This window comes from Danio rerio, chromosome 6 (assembly GCF_052040795.2).
Source record: "Danio rerio strain M-AB ecotype USA chromosome 6, GRCz13ab, whole genome shotgun sequence".
Taxonomy (NCBI): domain Eukaryota; kingdom Metazoa; phylum Chordata; class Actinopteri; order Cypriniformes; family Danionidae; genus Danio; species Danio rerio.
Genome location: NC_141026.1, coordinates 53,194,575 through 53,218,370, shown reverse-complemented (window position 1 = coordinate 53,218,370; position 23,796 = coordinate 53,194,575). Strand labels below are relative to the sequence as shown.

The window sequence follows — 23,796 nt, the reverse complement described above, 5'->3', positions numbered from 1 at the left end:
ATTAGAAATGTTGTTATATAATTAACTGTTTCTTAATGACAAGCACCTCATGATGAAAATAACCCGCACTTCATTGTGTTGCAATTACAAAGATCACTGTAGCTTGACAAAAACAATGTTCCTCAATATAGAATGATTCTGACGTTTAATTAAAACACAAACTCTCCTCTGCTTTTTCCAGGAAACCAAAATCAACTGCGTGCGACTTGCCACCAAAGGTATGAGAATTGTTTCACTTCTTGTTAGCTTGTGTGAATGACACATTTGATTATTATTATTATTATTATTAAATATTGATTTACTCATTGATTTATTTGCTTGTTCCTTTGTATATTCAGATGAGACAAAGTTCGTTCTTTGGCTGGGTTGATATATTCCCTGTAGCCCAACACACTCAATGAAATCAAGTAATGTTTTGGTTGGAATTAAGCGGATGTAATATTAAAATGCTTGGTATTATTAAGAGAACGTTGATTTTTTAGTGGAACCCATTACTAAACATGATGAGGAACAACAACAATAAGAAAAAGGACAAAGCCTTTTTATTGTACAGTCTGAAAAAGCTGAGTCGCATCAGACTGAGATTAGCGCTCCCGGTTTCATTGACAAATCTCAAATCCCATTTTATTTTACCTGCATGATTATCTGCCTCTGGCCAACAATTCTGTTCAGTTTCTTTTGCTCCATTTCATTTCCCCTTCTCTCCTAGTAAAAAAAAGACCCTTTTACATAATCACTTCCAGGAACAGAGCAATCACAAGAGACTTTCTATTACTTAATGGACATCACAGATAAAGAGACACTATAGCCGTGCAGCGCTACAGACTCATCACATTTGATTTCTTCCCCATTCTTTCTTTTTCCCGTTTTCTTTTGTTCGTTTTAGCTTTTTTTTTCTCCATCTCCTTCAATAAGCTTGCTTCTGCACACACCTGTTTGTTTGTTTGTTTTGCTCAACTCATTTTATTTTGCTCCATGTCAGGTTTTTTTTTCTCTTCTTATTTAATTTCATTTGCTCATGGCCTGTTTTCCTTTCATATCCCAGATAGATCTGTCCTGAGTTGGGTTCTTATTAAAATAAAAATCACTTTTGTGTTTCTGCTTTAGGAAGACATGCTTTGTGCGAGCCTTCTTAATGTTGGCGCTTTGAATAGGTTTAGATTATGGGGTGAATTCACTAAACGGTTGTGTGACATTTGCACAAAAACCCTGCATCTTATTCACTCAGCTCCTGCAATCTACTTTAATGAGTATGAAATGGCGATGCACTGTATTTAAGTAATTGCCATTCATTTCTGTGCAAACATCCCGCCTTTCAGTGTGCATTAGACTATGACTTAATCAGGCACGGCACAAATACTTACTACTGCGAAGTAGGCGGTAAATGAAATTTCTTTAAGATTTGTTTAATTCTGGATTTAAAGAGGTCACATGATGCTATTTAAAGGGTACTAGAAAAGGTGAACATTCAAAAAAGTACACTGATAAAAAAATATTTAAAGATGATTCCTTGGATTTACTATTTTTTATTTAAGTGGTTGTAAACAATTTATTTGAGCTGAATTTAAAGAAATAAATTGTTGAACATTAATACATTTAATTTCTTTGTTTAAATTCAACCCATATAAATTGTTTGCAGCAATTTTGCAGTAATATATATATTTTTTAGGTTGTATTTTTCACACATAGCAGCACCTCAATTCCAGATCTATCTGAAATGCTCTGGAGTGCATTTCTGAAAACCATGGTTAGCCAGCTAAGGTCGCAAGTTCCGTTATTATAAACAAAGTTTGTTGATTTGGTGTTTTCCAAATCCATCATTCTAACAAACATTCACAAACTGCATCGCTTGTTTCCAACTACACCTCTAAAGTTTTAGTTAAAAGCATAGTTCCTGGTTGTGTTCTATGCCCAATTATCCCCCTATGCCCTATTTGTTTAGAAAGTTCCAACATTTAACTTTTAAAAAAAGCATTAAAGTCGTCTCTCTTAGGTGTGATTAGCTTTCAAAGTTTTTAGCAATCTTCATATTGTCAATGTGTTGCCCTCGCAATGCACTTATGAAAACATTAATGCCACTTTGAATGCAGCCGTGGCTCATGACCAACGCTTTAGGTGACCTATTATTTAAAAGTGGAATTTACGTTACATCTCCAAAGCTTTAAAAAGCAAAAATATATAGCATATGTTAATGCTTTTAATTTATAGTAGGCTATTTATTAAGAAATGTATCTGTACTGTATGCCTATATGACACGGGCCTATTGGTTAGAACATTTCTGCAGTGGTTTGAATGTCAGATTGTAAAAGTAGACTTAAAATAAATAAATAAACAATGCCCTCCTTAATGATATTATTAATGATAATAATAATAATAATAATAATAATAATAATAATAATAATAATAATAAATCAATAATAATAATTATTATTATTATTGTTAGCATTTAGTAGATCTTTTTTCAGTTTCTTAATAAATGGCCTACTGTAAATTACAACCATTAGTCTAACGATTTAGATGATTTATAGATGAGATTAGTGTTAACTAAGTGGTTTTTATGTTTTAGAGTTGAATAAGGCATATTCTCAATAATATTTGTAAAGGAAACTTATATTGAAAACTTATTGGCCTTATTGGCCTTATATGTGCCATGCATAAATTTCCATTAATATAGAAAAAGAGTGCATGTTTTTATCAAAACTAATATTTTATATAATAAAAAATATAATATTTTTTAAATGTGTGTGCGTGTAAAGCAGCATAATTTGCACAAAATATGAGCTTTTTCCCTAAAGAATTTGTTACTCCACCCAATTTAGAACATCATTATGGACGTTTTACGTAATAACTAATGTAGTTCAAACGTGTAACTCGTCACTACATAGTTATTTTCCCAAATGATGCATGGTACTATGATAGTTTAGCCACGAGTTATGTCGTTATTTTGGAAACGCACCTCTGGTTTGGAATCTACAAAGCCCCTCCTACTGAAAAGTCTGAAGTGCTCTGATTGGCCAACTGACCCAGTGCATTGTGATTGGCCAAATACATCAAACGTGTTAAAAATGTAGCTCCTCTTATCGTAATCATCAGATTCAGCTTTTAAAGCGACGGTTAGCATACACACATTTGAGCATTTGAGTTAGAATCAGGTTCACATTTAAACTCATTTTTACAGCATGGCATCAACACTATTATTCTCTGAAGTAGTATTACACTAATATTTCAAACTGTCATTTGCAAGTTAGTGGGGAGTAATATGCAGGTATCCTAACACTAAAGCAAAAGCAAAGCATTACAAAGCATCATATGGCCTCTTTAAAAAAACAGTTTAGTTGTTTGAATCGCAGTGATAAAGCAATGTTTATTAGTATATCATGATTTTGCCAAGTACGATGCGGTCCTGGATTAACATCTATTTTGATCCTGGAACATCATTTTTGTTTTAATGTAATCTATACCCATTCCCTATCCCTAAATCCAACCATAACTGGAAATTATTCCTAAAATCAGGAATATTAGTTGGATAACACTCATTTAGAAGTACATAAACCTAACTGTAAGCCTAAACATACACTGTAAACATATCCCTTAATTCTGATTGGCTGATTGAATGTTGTTCCAGGAACAATATAGATGTTAATCCAGGAACGTGTCCTACTTAGTGAAATCAGGTCGCCGTGTTTAATACCAGTTCAGAATGTTAAAGAGTGGAACTCACTTTCTAGCATTTAGAATAGTCACTTAAAGGGTTAGTTCACCCAAAAATGAAAATGGTCCCATGGTTTACCCACCCTCAAGGCAACTTAGATATATACGCCTTTTTTCTTTCAGCCAAATTCTGTCCAATATATTTTAGATAATAACTAATACCTATTTTAAGCTCTACAATGGCAGTGGGTGAAATTTGTGTCCCAATCAATGTGCGTTTCTAAATAAAATGTCCATATTTAAAACATTAAAACAGTGTTGTTCCACCAACTGTCATATGTGCGTTTACGAGAGACTGCCTTTCTTGAGTGGATGCCTTTAGGGTAATTAAATCATGGGTTAATATTAATTTTGGGGTGAACTAACCCATTGGGACATGCCGTTCTGAATTTAGCATAAATTCTGTAGCGTCACTCGCATAAAAATAGCTTAATGCAGAACTGCACAACTGCTGCATAATTTATTTAATTTAAAATTACATTTATAAAAGCGACGGCAGACGCAACGTCTTAGTGCATTCCCCCTAAATCTATTTCAAAGTTCAAATATGCAATTGGAGATTTAGAATAAAAGTTTTCCGAAGCCGCACAAGAAATCTATTCATAAGATTTTCTGTAAGTCTTATGTCAGTTCCACTAGATGATTCTGGAGTAATATTAACTTCTTCCATTGCGAAATAGCCTACCTGTTGTATATCCTATACATTTGAGTTTCCTTTCCAGCCAAATGTTACTCACTCAAAGGAAGCTCGGATGATCGAGTTGAAAGCATAATTCTTTAGACTATTTTTTCTTTCCTTCTTTTCTCTCATGCATGCCGGCCTGGAACGTAAAACCTTGTCTTAGTGGTAATAGGTAGGGGACAAAATACCACGCCCTACATACTTGTCATTCCCAGTGAAGGTGAATATTATTCCATAGTCAAACTTTTCTTTCTTCTTTGTTCTTTCCATCCACATTTCCTCTGCTGTTGTTTCCTTCTCTCCTTTTGTTTGGTTTTCAGCCCTCGTTCCTTTATTCTGCTTCTCTCCATCCACATTTTAATGCATTTTTTGCATGTCTGGTTCACTAAAACGTCTAGCTGGTTCTCATTGACTTCATTGACACTTTTGTAATTTGGGACCCTGCGAATGTACAGTGCCGCCCACATGTCTCAGATAATCGTATTATCAATAATATTTCATGTTTAAAAACAACAGATATCCCCTTTCTACTGGAGTTTTGCTCATGACCTTGTTATGCTCTGAACAATTGAATTCATAAAACATCTAATATTCTGTAGTATTAAAGGTTATTGCCTTAGTAATTATACAGCTATGCTTTTGATTACTGTTTGTTAATTGAAAGGAAAGTAAATGCAGTTGTATAAACAGTTGAAGTCAGAATTATCAGCCTATTATATATATATTTTAAATAATATATATATATATATATCTCAAATAATGTTTAACAGAGCAGGCAAATTTTCATAATATGTCTGACAATATTTTTTCTTCTGGAGAAAGACTTATTTGTTTTATTTTGGCTAGAATAAAAGCAGATTTACATTTTTTAAGCACAATTTTAAGGTAAATATTATTAGCCCCTTTAAGCTATATATATTTTAATAGTCTACAGAATAAACCATCGTTATACAATAACTTGGCTAATTACCCTAACCTAGTTAACCCAATTACCCTAGTTAAGCCTTTAAATGTCACTTTAAGCTGTATAGAAGTGTCTTGAAAAATATCTAGTAAAATATTATGTACTCTCATCATGGCAAAGATAAAATAAATCAGTTATTAGAAATTAGTTATTAAAATTATTATGTTTAGAAATGTGTTGAAAAAAAATCTTCACTCTGTAAGGAGAAATTAGGGGAAAAAATTAACAGAAGGCTAATAATTCAGGGGGGCTAATAATTCTAACTTCAACTTTAGTTATATAGCATTTTGTAAATTTATACACCTAAAATTCATGATAATAAGACATAGATGTCCTGGATTATTTTATTAATATCATATGATATAAGTATTTATTAGTTAGATTATAACAAATTTACAGTTCTTCATTTATTTGTTTATTTATTTTTAATGAATATTTTAATCAGTTCATGAAATAATATTCTAAATAAGAAACTAAAACAGTCAGGTTATGTGAATATTTCTTAAAGAGTAAGTCATTCATATAATTGATTTGTTCATATAGCTGATTCATCCAAGAATGAAGGTAATGTGTCTCTTTATGAATGAATCATTGGTTCACCTGATTTGTTCAATGCGCAGATTCATTTAGAAACAAAACACTCTTTTTTTGCTTTGACTTCATAGGTATTGTTAGAAAAATGGGACTTATGCGCTTACACACTCAACAGCATAGTATATAAAGGTAGTGTCGTCCCAAATGGAGCACTAACGTTTTTTACTTAAGCGGAAATTCAAACTAGTGTCAAATTACTGAAATAATTGACCAAACTCCTAAATAATACCTACCATGAGTATAACTGCATTCACCATCTGGAGGTGATAAACACTCTTGTAGGAGAATACTGCTTTCACAATCCAAAATAAACAAAGTAATCCAACACCAGTGCCTGAAGGCTCCGCCCCTTCCGCTACATGAGCAAAGCAGCAGCTATTGAGTATGTGAAGTGTCCAACATTCCACACTTCATTTTAACGGTTCAATAAGTGCATCATTTGGGTAATTAAAAAGCACTCATTACACTATTTATACTACAAAATGGTGTAGAATATTATGCAATTTGGGACACACCCATAATTATGCCAAATAATTCTGTTAAATATACAGTTTGAACGTATTATTAATCAAAACAGATTTTGTTATTAGGGACAAAATCTCCAGGCATGTGAAATTGCACGCATTGCTCAAAAGATATTGTTGGCCCACACAAAATCTGCGTGCACAGAACTCCACTGATTTTTGCAGATTTGTGGCCCATCGTTGAGTCTGTCTTGTGTAATTGTGTGTAAATTTATATTTATTTAATTTTTAAATTAATTTCACTAATATTATTGCGATACAATAATTTTAATATTAAAATGTTCATATAGTTTATTTACAATAACGTTTCTAAAGGGATATTTTCTGTCTTTTAGTAGAGATATTATATACCAAAAAAATTTGATATTATATACCAAAAACGTTGATCTAATTGGATTTGGATTGTAAACATTAAATAAAAGTAAAATTAATAATTTTTTATTTCATATATTAAGTTTTAATTTAAGATACTCCTAAAACCATTCCATACAAATATGCCGATTTTCACAAAATTCTTCACAGAAATAGCAAAAAATGTCTGCAGATTCTGTCTGGCTCTAGATATTGCTTATATCATATCATAAAAATATAATACAGTGTATCTTGAATTAAAAAAGCCCTGTGTTATTGTAGCTATTAATCAAGCTATTAAGTGTAACTCTTTAATTCTTGCTCAGAAATAAACTAATCTATTTGGACCATGTTTCTTTAAATGTTTAGATATAAATATATTTGACAGTGGAGCTTAATAAGCTTTTGAGCAAAATGTGAGCATAAAGTGATATATGTTGCCTTACCTAAACACTCACCCCTTACATGTGACCGCTTCACCCAACATGACCCCAGTCATACACTCTGACCCTGCCAGCCTAACCGGTGTGTGTGTGCGTGCGTGTGCGCGTGTATGCATGTGTGTGTTTGTCAGCATGTGTTAATGTATAAGAGTATGCTTGTATGTTTGTGTTCTTGTTATTTATGATATGTATTTCTGTGCACATTGAGTCTGAAAGAATGCGTTTATACTTTGCTGTTCAATTTGTGTATTGTACATTTGTATATTTCTCCACTTGTTCTATTAATTATATAAACTGAACAACAGATGTCAAGCTTTTGCACACATGCACATGCACACACACACACACACACACACACACACACACACACACACACACACACACACACACACACACACACACACACACACACACACACACACACACAGGTGTCATCTCTTTAGTTCCAGTGCAGTATGCTCCACGTTTCATTGCTTCTCCATTTCACTCTGCAGTCACATAAAATATGTTCAATTGCGCAGACTGAAATTACAAATTGCTTGCACTAAAATGTCTGGCTTATCTAAAGGCTCCTGCTGGATGTCTGTGTTGCACAGGAGCTAGTCAACTTTTAGCCAGCCAGTGATCCGTTGCAATGCTTAATTGCCTGAATTAGGCAGATTAAAGCTTGCTTTTAAATACATATTTTGTCATCCAGTTATATTAATGATGATTATATTTTGAGAGCTGAATTTGAGGGTACGGTGGCCTTAAAATGATTGTACGATTGAATATTCATGCAGTGGTATTGTACTGGATGGCAAAATATTTATATTAATATTATATTGTTGTTATGTAAATGGAATGGAGACCAGCTAGTGAAGTGCTATGCAGGTAAACCTCGCTCCTCTGACCTTTAAGTTGCTCTAGCAACAGACACTAGAGGGCATGGTCTTTAGCCTCCTTGTTAGAGCAATATACTCCCATGCAAAGAATTTTCCGGTTCGATCCCAGCTCAGCGCAGGTCGGGTAAAGTAGGACTGATATGTTACATGCGGGGGCTCGTCCGGGATTTGAGTGAGGTTCAGGGGGGTGAGTGAAATGGAGACCAGTTAGCGAAGTGCTATGCAGGTAAACCTGATTCCTCTGACCTCTAAAGGTGCTCAAGCGACAGAGGCTAGAGGGCATGGTCTTTAGCCTCCTTGTTAGAGCAAGCGACTCCCATGCAAAGAATCTCCGATTTGATCCAAGTTCAGCATAGGTTGGGTGCAGGAGTACTGGTGGGTTACATGTGGGGGCTCGTTCGGGATAGGGGTGATGTTTAGGGGGGTGAGTGTAACAGAAACCAGCTAGCGAAGTGCTATGCAGGTAAACCTTACTCCTCTGACCTCTAAAGGTGCTCAAGTGTCATACGCTAGAGGACATGATCTTTAGCCTCCTTGTTAGAGCAACCAACTTCCGTGCAAAGAATCATTGGTTCAAACGCAGCTCAGCGCGGGTTCGGTGCAGTAGAACTAGTGGGTTACGTGTGGGAGCTCGTCCGGGATGGGAGTGGTGTTTGGAAGGGTGAGTTTAACGGAGACCAGCTACCAAAGTGCTATGAAGGTAACCTTACTTCTCTGACCTCTAAAGGTGCTTTAGCATCATGCACTAGAGGCCATGGTCATTAGCCTTCCTGTTAGAGCAACAGACTCCCATGCAAAGAATTGGCGGTTTGATCCCAGCTTGGCGTGGGTTGGGTGCAGGAGAATTGGTGGGTTATATAAAGAAATAAAAACAAATACACTTTCCCAAGCAAAACATTTTGCAAAAATAATTTGTTTATCCAGCACCAACTCCCATGCAAAGACTCATCAGTTCGATCCCAGCTCAGCATGGGTTGGGTGCTGTAGGACTAGTGGGTTACATGGGGGGCTCGTCCGGGATGGGAGTGAGGGGGTGAGTTTAATGGAGACCAGCTAGCGAAGTGCTATGTAGATAAACCTAGCTCCTCTGACCTCTAAGGTGCTTTAGTGACAGACGCTAGAGGACATGGTCTTTAGCCTTCCTGTTAGAGCAACCGACTCCCATGCAATGATTCGCCTGTTTGATTCCAGCTTTTCGTGGGTTGGGTGCAGGAAGATCGGTGGGTTACATAAAGAAATAAAAACAAATACACTTTCCCAAGCAAAACATTTTGCAAAAATAATTTGTTTATCCAGCACCGACTCCCATGCAAAGAATCATCAATTCGATCCCAGCTAAGCCCGGGTTGGGTGCTGTAGGACTAGTGCGTTAAATGCTGGAGCTCATCCGGAATGGGAGTGAGGGGGTGAGTCTAATAGAAACCAGCTAGTGAAGTGCTATGCAGGTAAACCTCACTTTTCTGACCTCTAAAGGTACTCTAGGGACAGATGCTAGAGGTCATGGTCTTTAGCCTCCATGTTAGAGCAACCAACTTCCATGCAAAGAATCAGTGGTTCAGTCCCAGCTTAGCATGGGTTCGGTGCAGTAGAACTAGTGGGTTACACGTGGGGGCTCGTCCGGGATGGGAGTGATGTTTAGAAGGGTGAGTTTACCAGAGATCAGCTAGCGAAGTGCGATACAGGTAAACCTCACTCATCTGACCTCTAAAGGTGCTCTAGCGACAGTCATTAGAGGCCATGGTCTTTAGCCTCCTTGTTAGAGCAACCGACTTCCATGTAAACAATCAGTGGTTTGATCCCAGCTCAGAGCCGATTGGGTGCCGTAGGACCGATGGGTTTTACGTTGGGACTCATCCAGAATGGAGTGAGGTTTATTGGGGTGAGACCAGCTAGCAAAGTGCTATGCTGGTAAACCCCACTCCTCTGACCTCTAAGGTGCTCGAGCAACAGACGCTAGAGGACATGGTCTTTAGCCTACTTGTTAAAGCAACTGACTGCCATGCAAAAAAAAAAAATGGGTTGAGTACAGTAGGATCGGTGGGTTACAAAAATAAATAAAAACAAGAATAAAAACTAGCAAAATTAGCAAAAATAATCCCAAAAATATCCAGCACTAGAATTTGCTAACATGTGATTTTAATTTTGTTTGCCAGTTCTATTTCTATATGCAATAAAAATACCTAATATTTTCTTAACAAAAATGCTAATCTTAAAGTATGCACAGTTTGAGCTTGAAATCAAATACACTTTTTGACATGCAATTGCAAGGATCATAATTATATTGTTGAGTATACAGTGGTCTTAAAAATGAACTGCCCGCTTAAACAAATATGCATAAAATAGAGACTAAAATAATAATAATAATAAAGGACAGAACCAAGCTACATTGTAACAAAGCAGATTATGCATATACAGTACACTTTGAGCTTGGAATCAATAGTCAGTTCGCACAAATTCCTTTGTTTCTCAATGCTCCCATCTGGAATTTAAAGGCATTTCACAAAAACTCCTGTAATGCAAAGGCAGATACACTTAAAAGTTGGAAACAAAGGGGATTTTAATCTAAATGTATTTAAAATCCACCCATTAACCTCTCCGTCTTTAGTGGACGAGAATGCTCTTACTTGAGCTATAAGGATCATGGGGTATTTGTATGACTGCTTGATCTTAATCCGAGTCCATTTGAGATTATAATCCTGTTAGGTGCATTCAATGATGCATTCGTAATCCTGTCGAACAATAGCAGTAGAGATGTCAGCTGTGATACGCACCCCCATAAACCCCCGCGTAATCCCTCGGCCTACAGACCTGCTTTAAACAAAGTTAGACAAAAGTACTGTTTTCACATGCTAACAGAGAATATCGCTGAACGCTGGCAATTAAAAAGGCAAACGCACCCACTCCTACACCCCCTGTACATGGTGGGGATTAAGTGTTAATATATTGAGCTCTAGTAATAATTCCTCCGTGATACTTAATTTTACCCCCTGAAAAATAAAAGGATTTGCATGCTCGCATATTTTTACTGGGCATACAAACAGGGCTTGTGGGTGCATGGAAATATAGTGAGTGTTTCTTATCAAGGGCAGGCTGTTTGTGCATGTCTCTATTATTTTACATAACGCATTACTGTAAGCAGAAAATAGCACAGGTCTTAAAGTAGTGCTGCTGATCTTGATGATTCAGATTGCTTTGAGAGACATTATAATATGTCAAAATTATACACACACACACTGTATGAGCACTTAGAGTCACTTTTTATATTACATTAGCTTGTGGCTGGTACAGTATACAGTATGTGGAATTCACTATTTAATGCTCAAATGTGTAAAACATTGTCAAATCCTGAAACATATACTTTTAAAAATAAATTAAATAGATACATGCAACATTGGATCACAAAAAGATACTTTAAATTATTGGTTAGAGCTGTTTGTTTGCCTAGTGTTCAACACATTTGAATACATTTAAGGACCTCATGTAGAACACTATAAATACAAGTGTTTTTTTGACAAAGATGTCACATTAACTAGCTTATGAGTGGTAAAGTATATGTGGAATTCACTACTTAAATGTGGAAAACATTGTCGAATCCTAAAAAGTATACCTAAAAAAAGAAAAAAAAATACATGCAAAAAAAAAAAAAATACATGCAACATAAAAACTATACGTATATATTACACATATATTCATTCATTTTCCTTTGGCTTAGTTCCCTATTTATCAAGGGTTGCCACAGAGAATAAACAGTAATACTATTCCGGCATGTGTTTTACACAGTGGATGTCCTTTACATGACAGTTAGAACTGTTATTTCTCCGTGTTATTAACATTTAAAAAATCTAAAAGACATCCTGCAGGACACTTCTAATTTTTTTTGCAACAATCTCATAGAAGAACACTTGTGGGTCCCCTAACAAGCTTTCATTGAACAGTTTGTCAAATAACCATTATTTTGTTAGGGAAGAGAATATTTTACTTTACTAAATACTTTTCTCTTTTCTACTTCTCTGCATATTCTACTTCTCCATATTTTTTTTTTAAATAAACTTTTCAACAGAACACACTTTTGGTTCAAAGAAGATTTCATTCAGTTGTTCTCAGTGTGTAGAACATTTAAATAATCAAACACAACCTTTGCATGAAGATTACGTTCTGCAATGGAAAAAAATGCCAATAAATCTAATTTAAAAAAACTGCTTGGATGTTACAGGTTCTTTATTAAGCAAAATACAAGATCTTGAGCAGTATAACAGGTCACACACTGGATACACCGCAACACAGCGCGCACATGACAGTTAAAAGTATCGACGCGTATGCCATTGAACAACTATTTTAGGTTCCCCAAAAGATCTTTCAGCAAACAGTTATTTTAACTATTTCAGCAACTATTTTTTCTTCTGAGTGTATGAAGAAAATTCTTCTAAAGAACTTTTTTTTTATTGCTATAAAGAACATTTTCACAATGAGTTCAAAGGTTTTAATGAATTTTAATGATTCTTCAGAAAACTGTTGATGGAAATGGTAATAAATAAGCTTTGTTTTTCATTTCCAAAACCGAATTTGGTTCTAAAAAGGGTGTAAAACTGTTATAATCTTTGTTTTTAGTTTAAATTAATTTGACGACAGCATGCTTTAAAAATACAAATTCTTTATCGGCAGCTGTTTTCTTAAGAACCTTTAACATCCATTGAACACCTTTATCTCTTTCTTTATCTCGGAAGAAAAAGTATTTCTGCTGATTTCTTTTTTTTTTTTTTTTTACTTTTTTTTTAGACTTTCAGAAAACCAAAACTTCATTTAGTTCTTGTTATTACACTCTCAGAAAAAAGGTACTGTACATGGTGGTACAAATAATGTTCCTTAAGGAGCCGTTTTGTAAAGGTATGGTACAGAAAAGATGATACTCTTATGATACTGTTCTGTACCATTCATGAAAAATAGGTAGTGTTGGATAACTTCCTTGTTCCTTGTTTTTTTATTACAATATCTATGAAAATAAATATTACTGGAAAGGCAAAGTGATTTATGTATAATTTCCATATTAAAACATTAATCATCATTTAAAAGCATGTTTAAAGAAACTCATATACATTCATTATTAAGTTCTACAATACAAAACAACTGGTAAAACAAAACTATAGATATTGTAAATTAAACATTTAAGGCATTTTTAATTAACATTTGGTAAGCATTTTCTGATAAATACATTTCATCATTGATATCTGCACCTTTTGGTGTTTGCTTTCCACTACACACATGAGCTGGCAAAAGTCCTGCATATGCAGAGTGTTCATGCAGATGTTTTAGTATTGTAAAAGTAATCAAACATTTTGCATCTCGATGCAATACTTTTGCATAATTCTATTTCTATGTTAAAATTAAATCGATTTAATTTACTTTTAAGTGATTACAAATGTATTGTGTGAATATTGGAGAAAAAAAAGGTTTTATATTCTACATGAGAGTGTGTTTCTGAGAGTATGCTGATCAGAATAGGTAGTATAAATATGTAAGAACATAATCAAATGAAAAGACGTCAAGCAGTCAGTATTTTTGTACTAGTTATAAAACATACATGCTAAATGCATGTGACCATTTTTCGATCTTGGCTACCAAATAGATCTCTATGCTAAGTCATATTATAATATTCAAAAAGGTTGGTGAAATAAGTCAATTGGATTGTGTTATAGTGCTGCCAAAGGAGGATGATATCAGAAAATAGACTCAAAGAACCACATCCCGGTTGAATGAGAGAGCGTTGTGTGTGTGTGTGTGTGAACTGTTGAACCCAATCAGATCAGGGCAGACTGGAGGACATGCAGTTCAGATGATAGAGCCAAAGGAAAAAACATAGTCCATTCGCATAGACCATACATAGAGCACCTTCTGACATCTGGGGAGAAAGCTAAATTGTGCCTGGAAAACACTCTAAAGACTTGCAAGGTTAGAAGAGAAGCGTGTTATTTTAAAGGTCAAAAGAACTGAAGTTGTGATCAAGTTCAGTTGCAGATACACGTGACTTGCTTATGTCATCTTTTGTTGTCTTCAAGATCCATTACAATTGAATGATTACTGATTGTAACGGCACTGAAAATTGCTGTCAGTACCTACATTTTCCTGTCAAATTTCTAAAGAAATGTTCTTTAGAAGCAAAGCTGAAGAATATTTTAAGGCTAATGAATATATAAACACTAAAAGTAAGAATTATTAAAACAATTGAGAAAAATGGAATTTATTTGAGTCCGTTTCTAACTCAAAATTGTTAAAAAAAAGTCCAGCTTACGCTTTAAAGTAACACAAACAGAATTTTTAAATATAAATAAATTCAATGATGAAAGAAAAATAATCAAAAATAAAAAATATGATTATTTTGCTTAGACAATTGGCAGATTATTTAGCTTGTTTTAAGGAAAAACACTTCATTTAGACATATTATTTCTGAAAACAACACAATATTTGTTGCTTGTCTAGAAAACGCTTCTTGATTAAATAATTTTTAGATATTTGTCCTAGAAACATTGAAAAAAGTGCAGTGTAGGCAAACATATACATAAAAAAAATTCAGTCCTAAGTTTTTCAACATGCCTTACAAAAGAATTCAGGTTTAGCTCATCAACATACTCTTCTACAATCTCAGAAATAAAGGTACGCAAGCTGTCACTGGGGTGGTACCTTTTCAAAAGGTACAAATTTGTAGGTACTAATATATACTTTTGAGGTACCAATAGGGACCCTTTAAGTACAAATGTATACCTTTTAAAAAGGTACCACCCCAGTGACAGATTGTGTACCTTTATTTCTGAGAGTGTAGAAATGAGTTTTTGGTTCAATTTTAGGTCTGTTGCGCTGAACTGTTCGGTTTGAGGAAAATCGAATTATTGAGCTCGCATGAAATCAAACCTCCCACATATAAAAAATATCGTTGGGCTAATATTGTATGTAACAGATTGTAAAACTGCCATGTTAAAAAAAACTCTTACAGCTGAAGTGAAGGTAAATATAACTTAATTGTATATTCTTCCCCTATGTATGTACATTAGGTATTTTCACTACCATTTATTTATAACTCAGTCATGAAGTCTATAAATGCTTTCTTCTTTATTAAGGTTGATGTAGATCGTTGTGTAGATGAATATGTTTTATTCAGTTGCTTTTTTTAAATAAATAAAACCATTATAATCTTCTCAACATTGAATTACAGCATAAACAAGCATCTTGAATTCTTTCATAGCAATAATGACAATTTCACAGTAGAATTACATGCCTGATGAAGGTAGATGAGCCATTTGGTGAGGAGCCACGCTAATCTGAACAGTATTTGCGAAAAAGTCATGCATGGTTGTGCAGATTTTATACAGATATTATAATAACAATAAAGCAACAACAAAACATTGTGCATGCGAGAATGCAACCCCCATATCAACACACACAAATGAACACACACATCTGCATGAATCATCCTCTTTTTATCATTTGGCTAATCATACTTGAATGCTTGGGTTTCTTGTTTTGTATTATATTTTGGTTTACTCGCATTCTCTAACCCAGAATCCAAAGACCCTACAGTGTGTCATTTCCCCACAGTGATCATATGCAGTTCAAGTCAAAATTATTAGCCCTTTTTTCTTTTTCAAATATTTCCTAAACTATGTTTAAAAGAGAAGCAAATTTTTGACAGTAATTCCTATATTTTTTCTTTCTGAGAAAAATTTAATTGGTTTATTATGGATAGAATAAAAGCTGTTTTTATTAAAAAAAGGAAAAAAAAAACTTTTTAAGGCCATTATTATTAGCCCTCTTAACCATTTTTTTCCCCGAGTGTCTACAGAACAAACCACTTATACAATAACTTACCTAATTACCCTAATATGCCTAATTAGCCTAATTAACCTAGTTAAGCATTTAAAGGTGCTGTATTTCACTTTTTGACTCCTCTAAAGCATATAAAAACAATAATAAGTTTGCAGATATTTAAGAAACAGTCTAAGTGATTCTTTTTTTAATCTGAAAGACAATACTTAAGTCAGATATTCTGCTTTGAAAATGTGTGTTACGAGTCTTAACGTCTGTCTTTGTTGTGGTCCCTTTAACCCGCCCAATGCCAGTTTAGCCAATCATATTTCAGCACCCCGGGTTGCTTTGGTGGAAAACAGTGGCTGTTTCTCGATTCCAAGAACGCAGAGAATGGACTTGCGTTCTTGTGGAGACCGGTCTTGCCAGGTGTCCTCGGAAAAACAAACTCAGGAGACCACGGGGGCAGAGAATGCGTCCTTTGAGAATTGAGATGCTGCGTTCTTTCTGATGGTCATGTGACCTTCACACGTTTTAAATGGAAATTATTTAAACATTACAGCACTCATACAACGATTTATTGTTTTCTCCCTCTTCAAAATATATACTTTGCATAAAAACATTATAAATATACTCTGCACAATATAAATAAAACTAATTTTAATATGAATTTCAGCAAACAAACAACTCTTAATGTGTTTATTCCTTTATTAAGATATTCATGTTAATGTTTACTTTCACCGTTTTTATTTAGGGAAACTCCTGAGGTAAATAAGTGATATCTCTGAACTTTAATAATAAATCTAAAAAAATGCTGCGCTTCCCACCTCCAGTCACAATGACTTCTGGGACATCCAGAGCGAGTTCGGTGCTCAAGTCTGCATCAGTGCATCCTCGATATCAAGATTACATCCGGGAAGTTTCACGCGTCCTCCGTACTTGCGGTCTTGAGTATTGGAACTGAACTTAGGCAGCTGATGATGAAGTTACACGAGAACACGAGGACGCAAGACTGCTGAAGAACGCATATTGAGAAACAGCCAGTGTATTTCATTCATTCAGTCAGGAAGGCTGTAGAGCAGGGGTCACCAACCCTGTTCCTGGAGAGCTACCTTCCTGCAGAATTCAGTCCCGACCCTGATCAAACACACCTGAACCAATTATTAGTACCTAAAGCAGCACTTGATAATTACAAACAGGTGTGTTTGGTCAGGGTTGCTCATGAAATGTGCAGGAAGGTAGCTCTCCAGGAACAGGGTTGGTGACCCCTGCTCTAGAGTATGCATCCGCGACCAAAAATGTGCCCTCTGATGGGCAGTAGGAGCCTCCAAATAGAGACGTAGATTTAGAGTTCCACATGAGTGATTTATTAGCAAATAATATAAATATTACTAGCGTAAACATTAGGTGAGCAGGTTAAATTGTAACCGTTTGCCAACAACACGCTATGTGATGAGATTTGCAGTGATAAACAACTGTGGCTGTTTGCACCAGATGAAGCATGACAGAAATATAAATGCAGCCATTCAGAAGCACAAAATAGTGCACTTACTGCACTCCAACATTATGGTAAGGTTTATATTCTAACTAATACATATTAAACCACTTTAGCATTATTAAATGTAGATGCTGAATCACTGATATGTGTTGGTTTGCACTGAGTCACAATTGTAATGTTCAATTTCAAATGGTTTATTTTATTTTTAAGATCTGAGGTGAACCATCTGCTGCTGCCCTCAGTAGCATGGCAATAATTGTCATGTAAAATAGCATTTAAACTCACATTATTAGCATTTAACACTGAATAAAGCACAAGAGGTGTACCTGAGGTGATCATTGTCTGTTGTCTGTTGTTCACCTGCAAGAAATGGAAGCCGTTTGTAATGTATCAATTCGAGGTGTTGGTTAGGAAAAAAGCACTTTTTAATATGGAAAATATTTCTTCTACCGCATGATGTTGCTTTTAGTTAGAACAAAATATTAATCAACATTTAGGCTCAATAGTCAGACATGCTCCTGTTGGTGTCATCAATCTGGCAACCTGCACTTGCGTGTGTTTTGAACCAGGATTGCAATACCTAGTTCAACCACTGGGTCTCAAACTTACATACTACACCTTTAAATGTCACTTTAAGCTGAATACTAGTGTCTTGAAAAATATCTAGTAAAATATAATACACTTTTATTATGTAATAACTGATAAAAGAAATCAGTTATTGGAAATGAGTAATTAAAACTATTATGTTTAGAAATCTTCTTTCCGTCAAACTGAAATTAGGGTATAAAATAGTGGTGCTAATAATTCAGGAGGGCTAATAATTCTGACTTCAACTGTATGTATTTTTTAAATCCTTAAGGTCTTTTATTTTGTCTTTTGCCTGATATTTAATACCATTCAAAAAATATCCCCCTTTGCCATAGACCTGTCACAAAATAATGATCAATCTCATTTGTGCATTTTTTTTGTCTGAATTAAAAAGCATTAATTTTATGTGTGTGTGTGTGTGTGTGTGTGTGCGTGCGTGCGTGTGTATGTGTTTTGAATGTTACATTATACATGTGTCCGGTTGAAAGTGTGTGAATGTGTCACATGCTTGTATGTGCTTCCTTTTGATGTGTTTTCATTGTTCGTTCAATGTGTGTCACCGTAGAACGTTCCTCGACAGCTTGTTGTCTTAGTTAAAGGCTGTTTCTCTTCTTTCTGATGTACTTGTTGCTTTAAAGGTGCATCTACCCAGAATTCCAATGACATTGAGCCTGAAAAACAGGTGGACAGCACAGTAAAGATGGCAGGCGTCATTGCAGGAATCCTCATGTTTGTCATCATTCTCCTGGGCCTTCTCCTCACCTTCAAACGCAGGTACTGGTCACAAAATACACTGGTAAATAAATATAGCATTCATTCATTTAGACTTATATGTGAATGCACAATAGCTAAAGCACTTTTCTCCTGAGAGGAATATGAAGATGTTAATTAGCATCGCTTTCGACATGATCAGCTTTTGTGTCTTCTGGTGAAACATGCACACTGGCTTTCTTTCATTACATCACTTCCTCTCACCAACTTTACCGCCCAACACACCCCTCTTCATGTCATTGTGCCTTTCAAGAGCCCGTCACTTCATATAGTTCCCCTACCATCCCTGTGCTCACAAAAAGATCTATACACTTCTCAAAACTCCTTCCGGTGTTTGTCTGTCGAGCCGTTTCTTCTGTCTAAGCACGAAGCAGTGTTTGTCTCACCTGCTTTTGAAGTATTGAATGTTAAAATTGAGGTCAAAACGAGAGGTTGAGGTAGATGGGATGGGGTTGAAAACATCCTGTCAGTGATAGGTCAATATATGGGCTATAAATAATACATGCGGTTGGGTATTTGGAGATTTTGTGCACTTACAGAGGTGGTAGTTCTCTTGTGTCAGATTTAAAAGGTAGTTTGTGATATTATCTATAAATGGGATAATAAATACTCCGAGAAATGCTGAGTTGTTTTAACCCAAATTTAGGCAAAATTAAATAAAAAGTAATTAAAAATATTAAATATAAAATGTAAATGTGAAATATGTAACACAAAGGTTTGGTTCATCCATATTTTACCCAAATTTGGGTTCAAAATGCCCCCAAATAATTTAGAGTGCACACATACAGTATTCTTATTATTCTAATATATTTTTAGATGTTTAGTAATAAACTGTTTCTATTTTTAAATATTATAGAAAATTATCTGCAAATATAAATATTTTTTCACACATTTTGTGCATTAAACATTATGCAACATCAAAATGTGTACATTTTCATATTAAAGTAAATATACATTTGTTCATAACAGTTATATAGATATTATTATATAAGCAATTTGTGTTTTTCTTTTTTATTGTAGTAATAAAACAATAAATATTGTCTTGAAAATGCATTCTTATGCATGACCATTTTCCATTTTAAATAGAATTGTTTGTAATGCATTGGCACTGGCATTATATACATAAGTGCTACTTTATGTTGCATATTAAATATACAATAGTATGCTGAATTTATATACAATTTGCTTACAAAACAGTAGTTCAATGGGGTATATGCACACAGACTTTTAATTTCAGCCAGCCAACCCCAGGGCTTCCGGTTAATTGTCATCCCGTACGAAATTGCAGCCTTTAAGACCTGATTTCGTAAAAAACAATAACAAAAACAATCATCGTTGCCTGGCTGATATACAACTTAAAGTGGGTATATGACCAAATAAGAAGCACTGCATTATATTTTTGTGCCATTTCTTTAAAATATGGAACTTAATTTTAGCCCAGTATTTTCAATTGAATTTCTGTGCTCTGCTATTGACGGCGCCTCAGTTTAAACAGTTTTTGTCTCTTTTTACACTTTAACAACAAAATGGATTCTTAAGTCTATCAATGCTGTAAAAAAAAAAAAAAAAGTATGAAATTGAAAACAGTCACATAAAGCTTTCACCGTAAATTCATCATTGGCTGAAAAACATTAGCTGTGCAGTTAAAGTAAGAATTATTAGCCCTCCTTTGAATTTTTTATTTATTTATTTTTTATTTTTTTTATATTTCCCAAATGATGTTTAACAGAAAAAGGAATTTTTCACAGTATGTCTAATAATAATTTTTCGTCTGGAGAAAGTCTTTCGGCTAGAATAAAAGCACTTTTTAAATTTTTTTAAACACCATTTTAAGGTAAAAATTATTAGCCCCTTTAAGCTATTTTAATTAACCTAGTTAAGCCTTTAAATGTCACTTTAAGCTGTATAGAAGTGTCTTGAAAATGATCTAGTCAAATATTATTTACTTTCAAAGGTAAAATAAATCAGTGATTGAAAATAAGTTGTTTAAACTATTATGTTTAGAAATGTGTTTTAAAAATCATCTCTATGTTAAACAGAAATTGGGGGAAAAAATAAACGGGGCTAAGAATTCAGACTTAAACTGTATATCTTATTATATATATATTTTTTTTTTCTAGATTTCTTTGCCTAAGATGCATTGCACTTTTACTGATTAGTGGTAAATAGAATGCCATTATAAAATACTTTTTGTTTGCCTTCTCTTGTATTCATTTCAACAGTAATTCAACAAATGATGAAAAAGAGCATTTTAACTAGGCGCATATTGTAGTTAAGTACACATGCTGCATTTATAAGAGCCAGTTTAAGTGTCTAAACAAATGTTTAAGTCTTGTTAAAGCATATCAGAAGGTGCTTCTCTGTTTTATCTTCCACAACTTTTAAAATGGAAAATATGAGCAATTATTTTTGAAGTATTTTGAAGGACTTATTTGTATTACCTTTTTTTGTTTGTTTGTTTGTTTGTTTTTTAGAATTAGCATGCAGTTTTAAAATGTCACACTTATCTTTATTATTTATTAATTATCATCATTCTTTACCATGTTGTAAAAGATGTTTTGATGCAACTTTCTGACATTTGGAGCATAGGAAATCTTCCTTAAATTATACTGTATGCACTTGTACTTACATTCCTGACCTCCATGAAGTTCCTTATCAAGTACACTCACCGGCCACTTTACTTTTAGGTACACTTTACTAGTATTAGAACAAGTTACCTATAGAACTGCCTTAATCCTTCCTGGCATAGATTCAACAAGCTACTGGAAATATTGCTCAGAGATTTTGGTTGCTGCAGATTTGTTGGCTGCACATCCACGATGCGAATCTCCCGTTCCACCACATCTCAAGGTTGCTCTGTTGGATCGAGATCTTCTGACTGTGGAGGCCATTTGAGTACAGTGTCATGTTTATGAAACCGATCTGAGATGATTCACACTTTATGACATGGTGTGTTATCCTGCTGGAAGAAGCCATCAGAAGATGATGGGTTCATTGTGGTCATAAAGGGATGGACATGATTAGCAACACTGGGCTCAAAGTGTGCTAGGAAAATATCCCCCAGACCATTACACCACCACCATCAGCCTAACACTACCATCTGAATGTCACAGTAGAAATTGAGACTCATCAGACAAGGAAAAATTTTTCTAATCTTCTATTGTCTAATTTTGGTGAGCCTGTGCTAATTGTGGTTCTTTGTGGTTTTTTGAGTTACTGTTGGCTTTCTATCTGCTGGAACCAGTCTGGCCATTCTCCTCTGACCTCTGGCATCAACAAGGCATTTGCACCAACAGAACTTCCGTTCACTGGATATTTTCTCATTTCGAACCATTCTATGCAAACCCCAGAGATGGTTGTGCGTGAAAATTTCAGTAGATCAGCAGTTTCTGAAATACTCAGACCAGCCTGTCTTGCATCAACAACCATGCCACGTGCAGTTTGAACTGCAGCAGATCATCTTGACCATGTCCACATGCCTAAATGCATTGTGTTGGTGCCATGTGATTGGCTAATTAGAAATTTGCGTTAACGAGCAGTTGCTTAGGTGTACCTAATAAAGTGGCCAGTAAGTGTATAATGCTCCAAAACTGAGAGGGCAATAGAAAATCTCCTACTGTATAGATCAAATCCTGCTTTGACGCATTAATATTCTTTAAGCTATATTTAGGTTAGAACTCATGCTGCTTTACTAAAATATCTGATTAAGTTAACCACATCTTTACGCAGATTAACCTTAGTTTTTTTCATTTATTTTTTTTACCCATTTGATTGCTCACAAGGACAAGGTGATGACCGGGGCCTTAGTTAAAGTGCAAGACACATTCCACACAGCAGCCACAGTTGGAAATACAATAGTAGTTAAAACCAGCAGCTAAATCAATAAGCTCTAATTACCATGAATTGTAAAGGAGAGCTTGACAGCACCATTGTTAGTGCGTCACTGTCTGCAGCGGCGTGGATTGAAACTTAATGATAGATCTCGCTATTAAAAGAGCGGGAATCAAAAGGTTAGCCGTGAATGGCCCTAGTAGGTGTTCATCTTTCACGGTCGATGGAGGAAGGCCACGTCTGCTATTCATAAGCCAGAAACTGGAAGCTGGAATATTACAATAATAGCTTGTGTTTTTTTTTTTTTTTTGAGTTTTCAGATGTGTGGGCGTCAGCGTGGCGGAAGTTATATGCAAATATAAGAGTTCCACAAGTCTGGATTCAACACAAATAGCTCAAACTGTTGTTGGCTTGAAAACTTTACAGCTTTAAGTCATGCGTTTAGACACCGGCGCACCGCAGCCCTAGTGAGCTGCTATCTATGTAGACAGATACCTTTCAAAACAGTCCCTTTATGTTGACGTTTTGCTGAGCTAGCAATTCTTTGATTTGAAAAACACAAAAATACATAGCATATGTATTGGATGAAATAATTGTAGTACCTTTTAGATGTAGTTTTTTTATTACATTGCTTTCAGATTCAGATTTCAGAAAAAAAATGTTTGATTTTAAATATTGTTTTAATTATCCTTCTCTCTGTAAGTCTAACTATCTCTAAAATAAAGGTGCACAAATGTGTTTTTCAAATGTTACTCTTTGGTACTTTAAAGGTCCATATTTGTACATATTAATAACTGGAAGAAAAAAAACTACAAAAGTGCACCTTGGGGTACCTTTAAGGTACCAGTGTGAACCTTTTAATTACAAAAGTGTACCTTTTAGGTTCAAAATTGCACCATAGTCTCCATCTAGTGACAGCTTTTGTACCTTTATTTTTGGGTGCACCCACACAATGCTCTCTGAACTATGCCGGACAAGTTTCCCAGTTCGTTTGACAAGTGTGAGTGCTTTGAATCAGGCCCAGGCATGGTTTAGTTGGCCAGCCCTGGTCCGGTTGGAAAAGGTGTGTCAGAGCATGGTTCGGTTAGTCTTTGGCACGTTACGCTTGTATTGTCAGTGCAAAGTGTACCTGAGCCCGAAACTAAAGATGCAACTTTTAAG

The 23,796-nt window shown here is 34.9% G+C and overlaps 1 protein-coding gene across 41 annotated transcripts in view; it reads left to right on the top strand.

The window, feature by feature from the left end:
* ptprt (protein tyrosine phosphatase receptor type T) overlaps window positions 1-23,796 on the top strand; it is a 518,156-nt gene that overhangs the window by 350,064 nt on the left and 144,296 nt on the right. For 24 of the 41 annotated variants that reach the window (XR_015494170.1, XM_087258056.1, XM_087258053.1 and 21 more), the window contains 2 exons: window positions 182-218; window positions 18,672-18,807. Coding sequence is in view for 40 of the 41 variants with exons in the window: in XM_087258056.1 (XP_087114182.1) it covers window positions 182-218; window positions 18,672-18,807 (173 nt within the window). In the remaining variant the exon portion in view is untranslated. Of the gene's footprint in view, window positions 1-181; window positions 219-4,556; window positions 4,614-18,671; window positions 18,808-23,796 lie in introns of all 41 variants that reach the window. The other 17 variants (XM_087258035.1, XM_087258030.1, XM_087258026.1 and 14 more) reach the window with 2 other exon arrangements.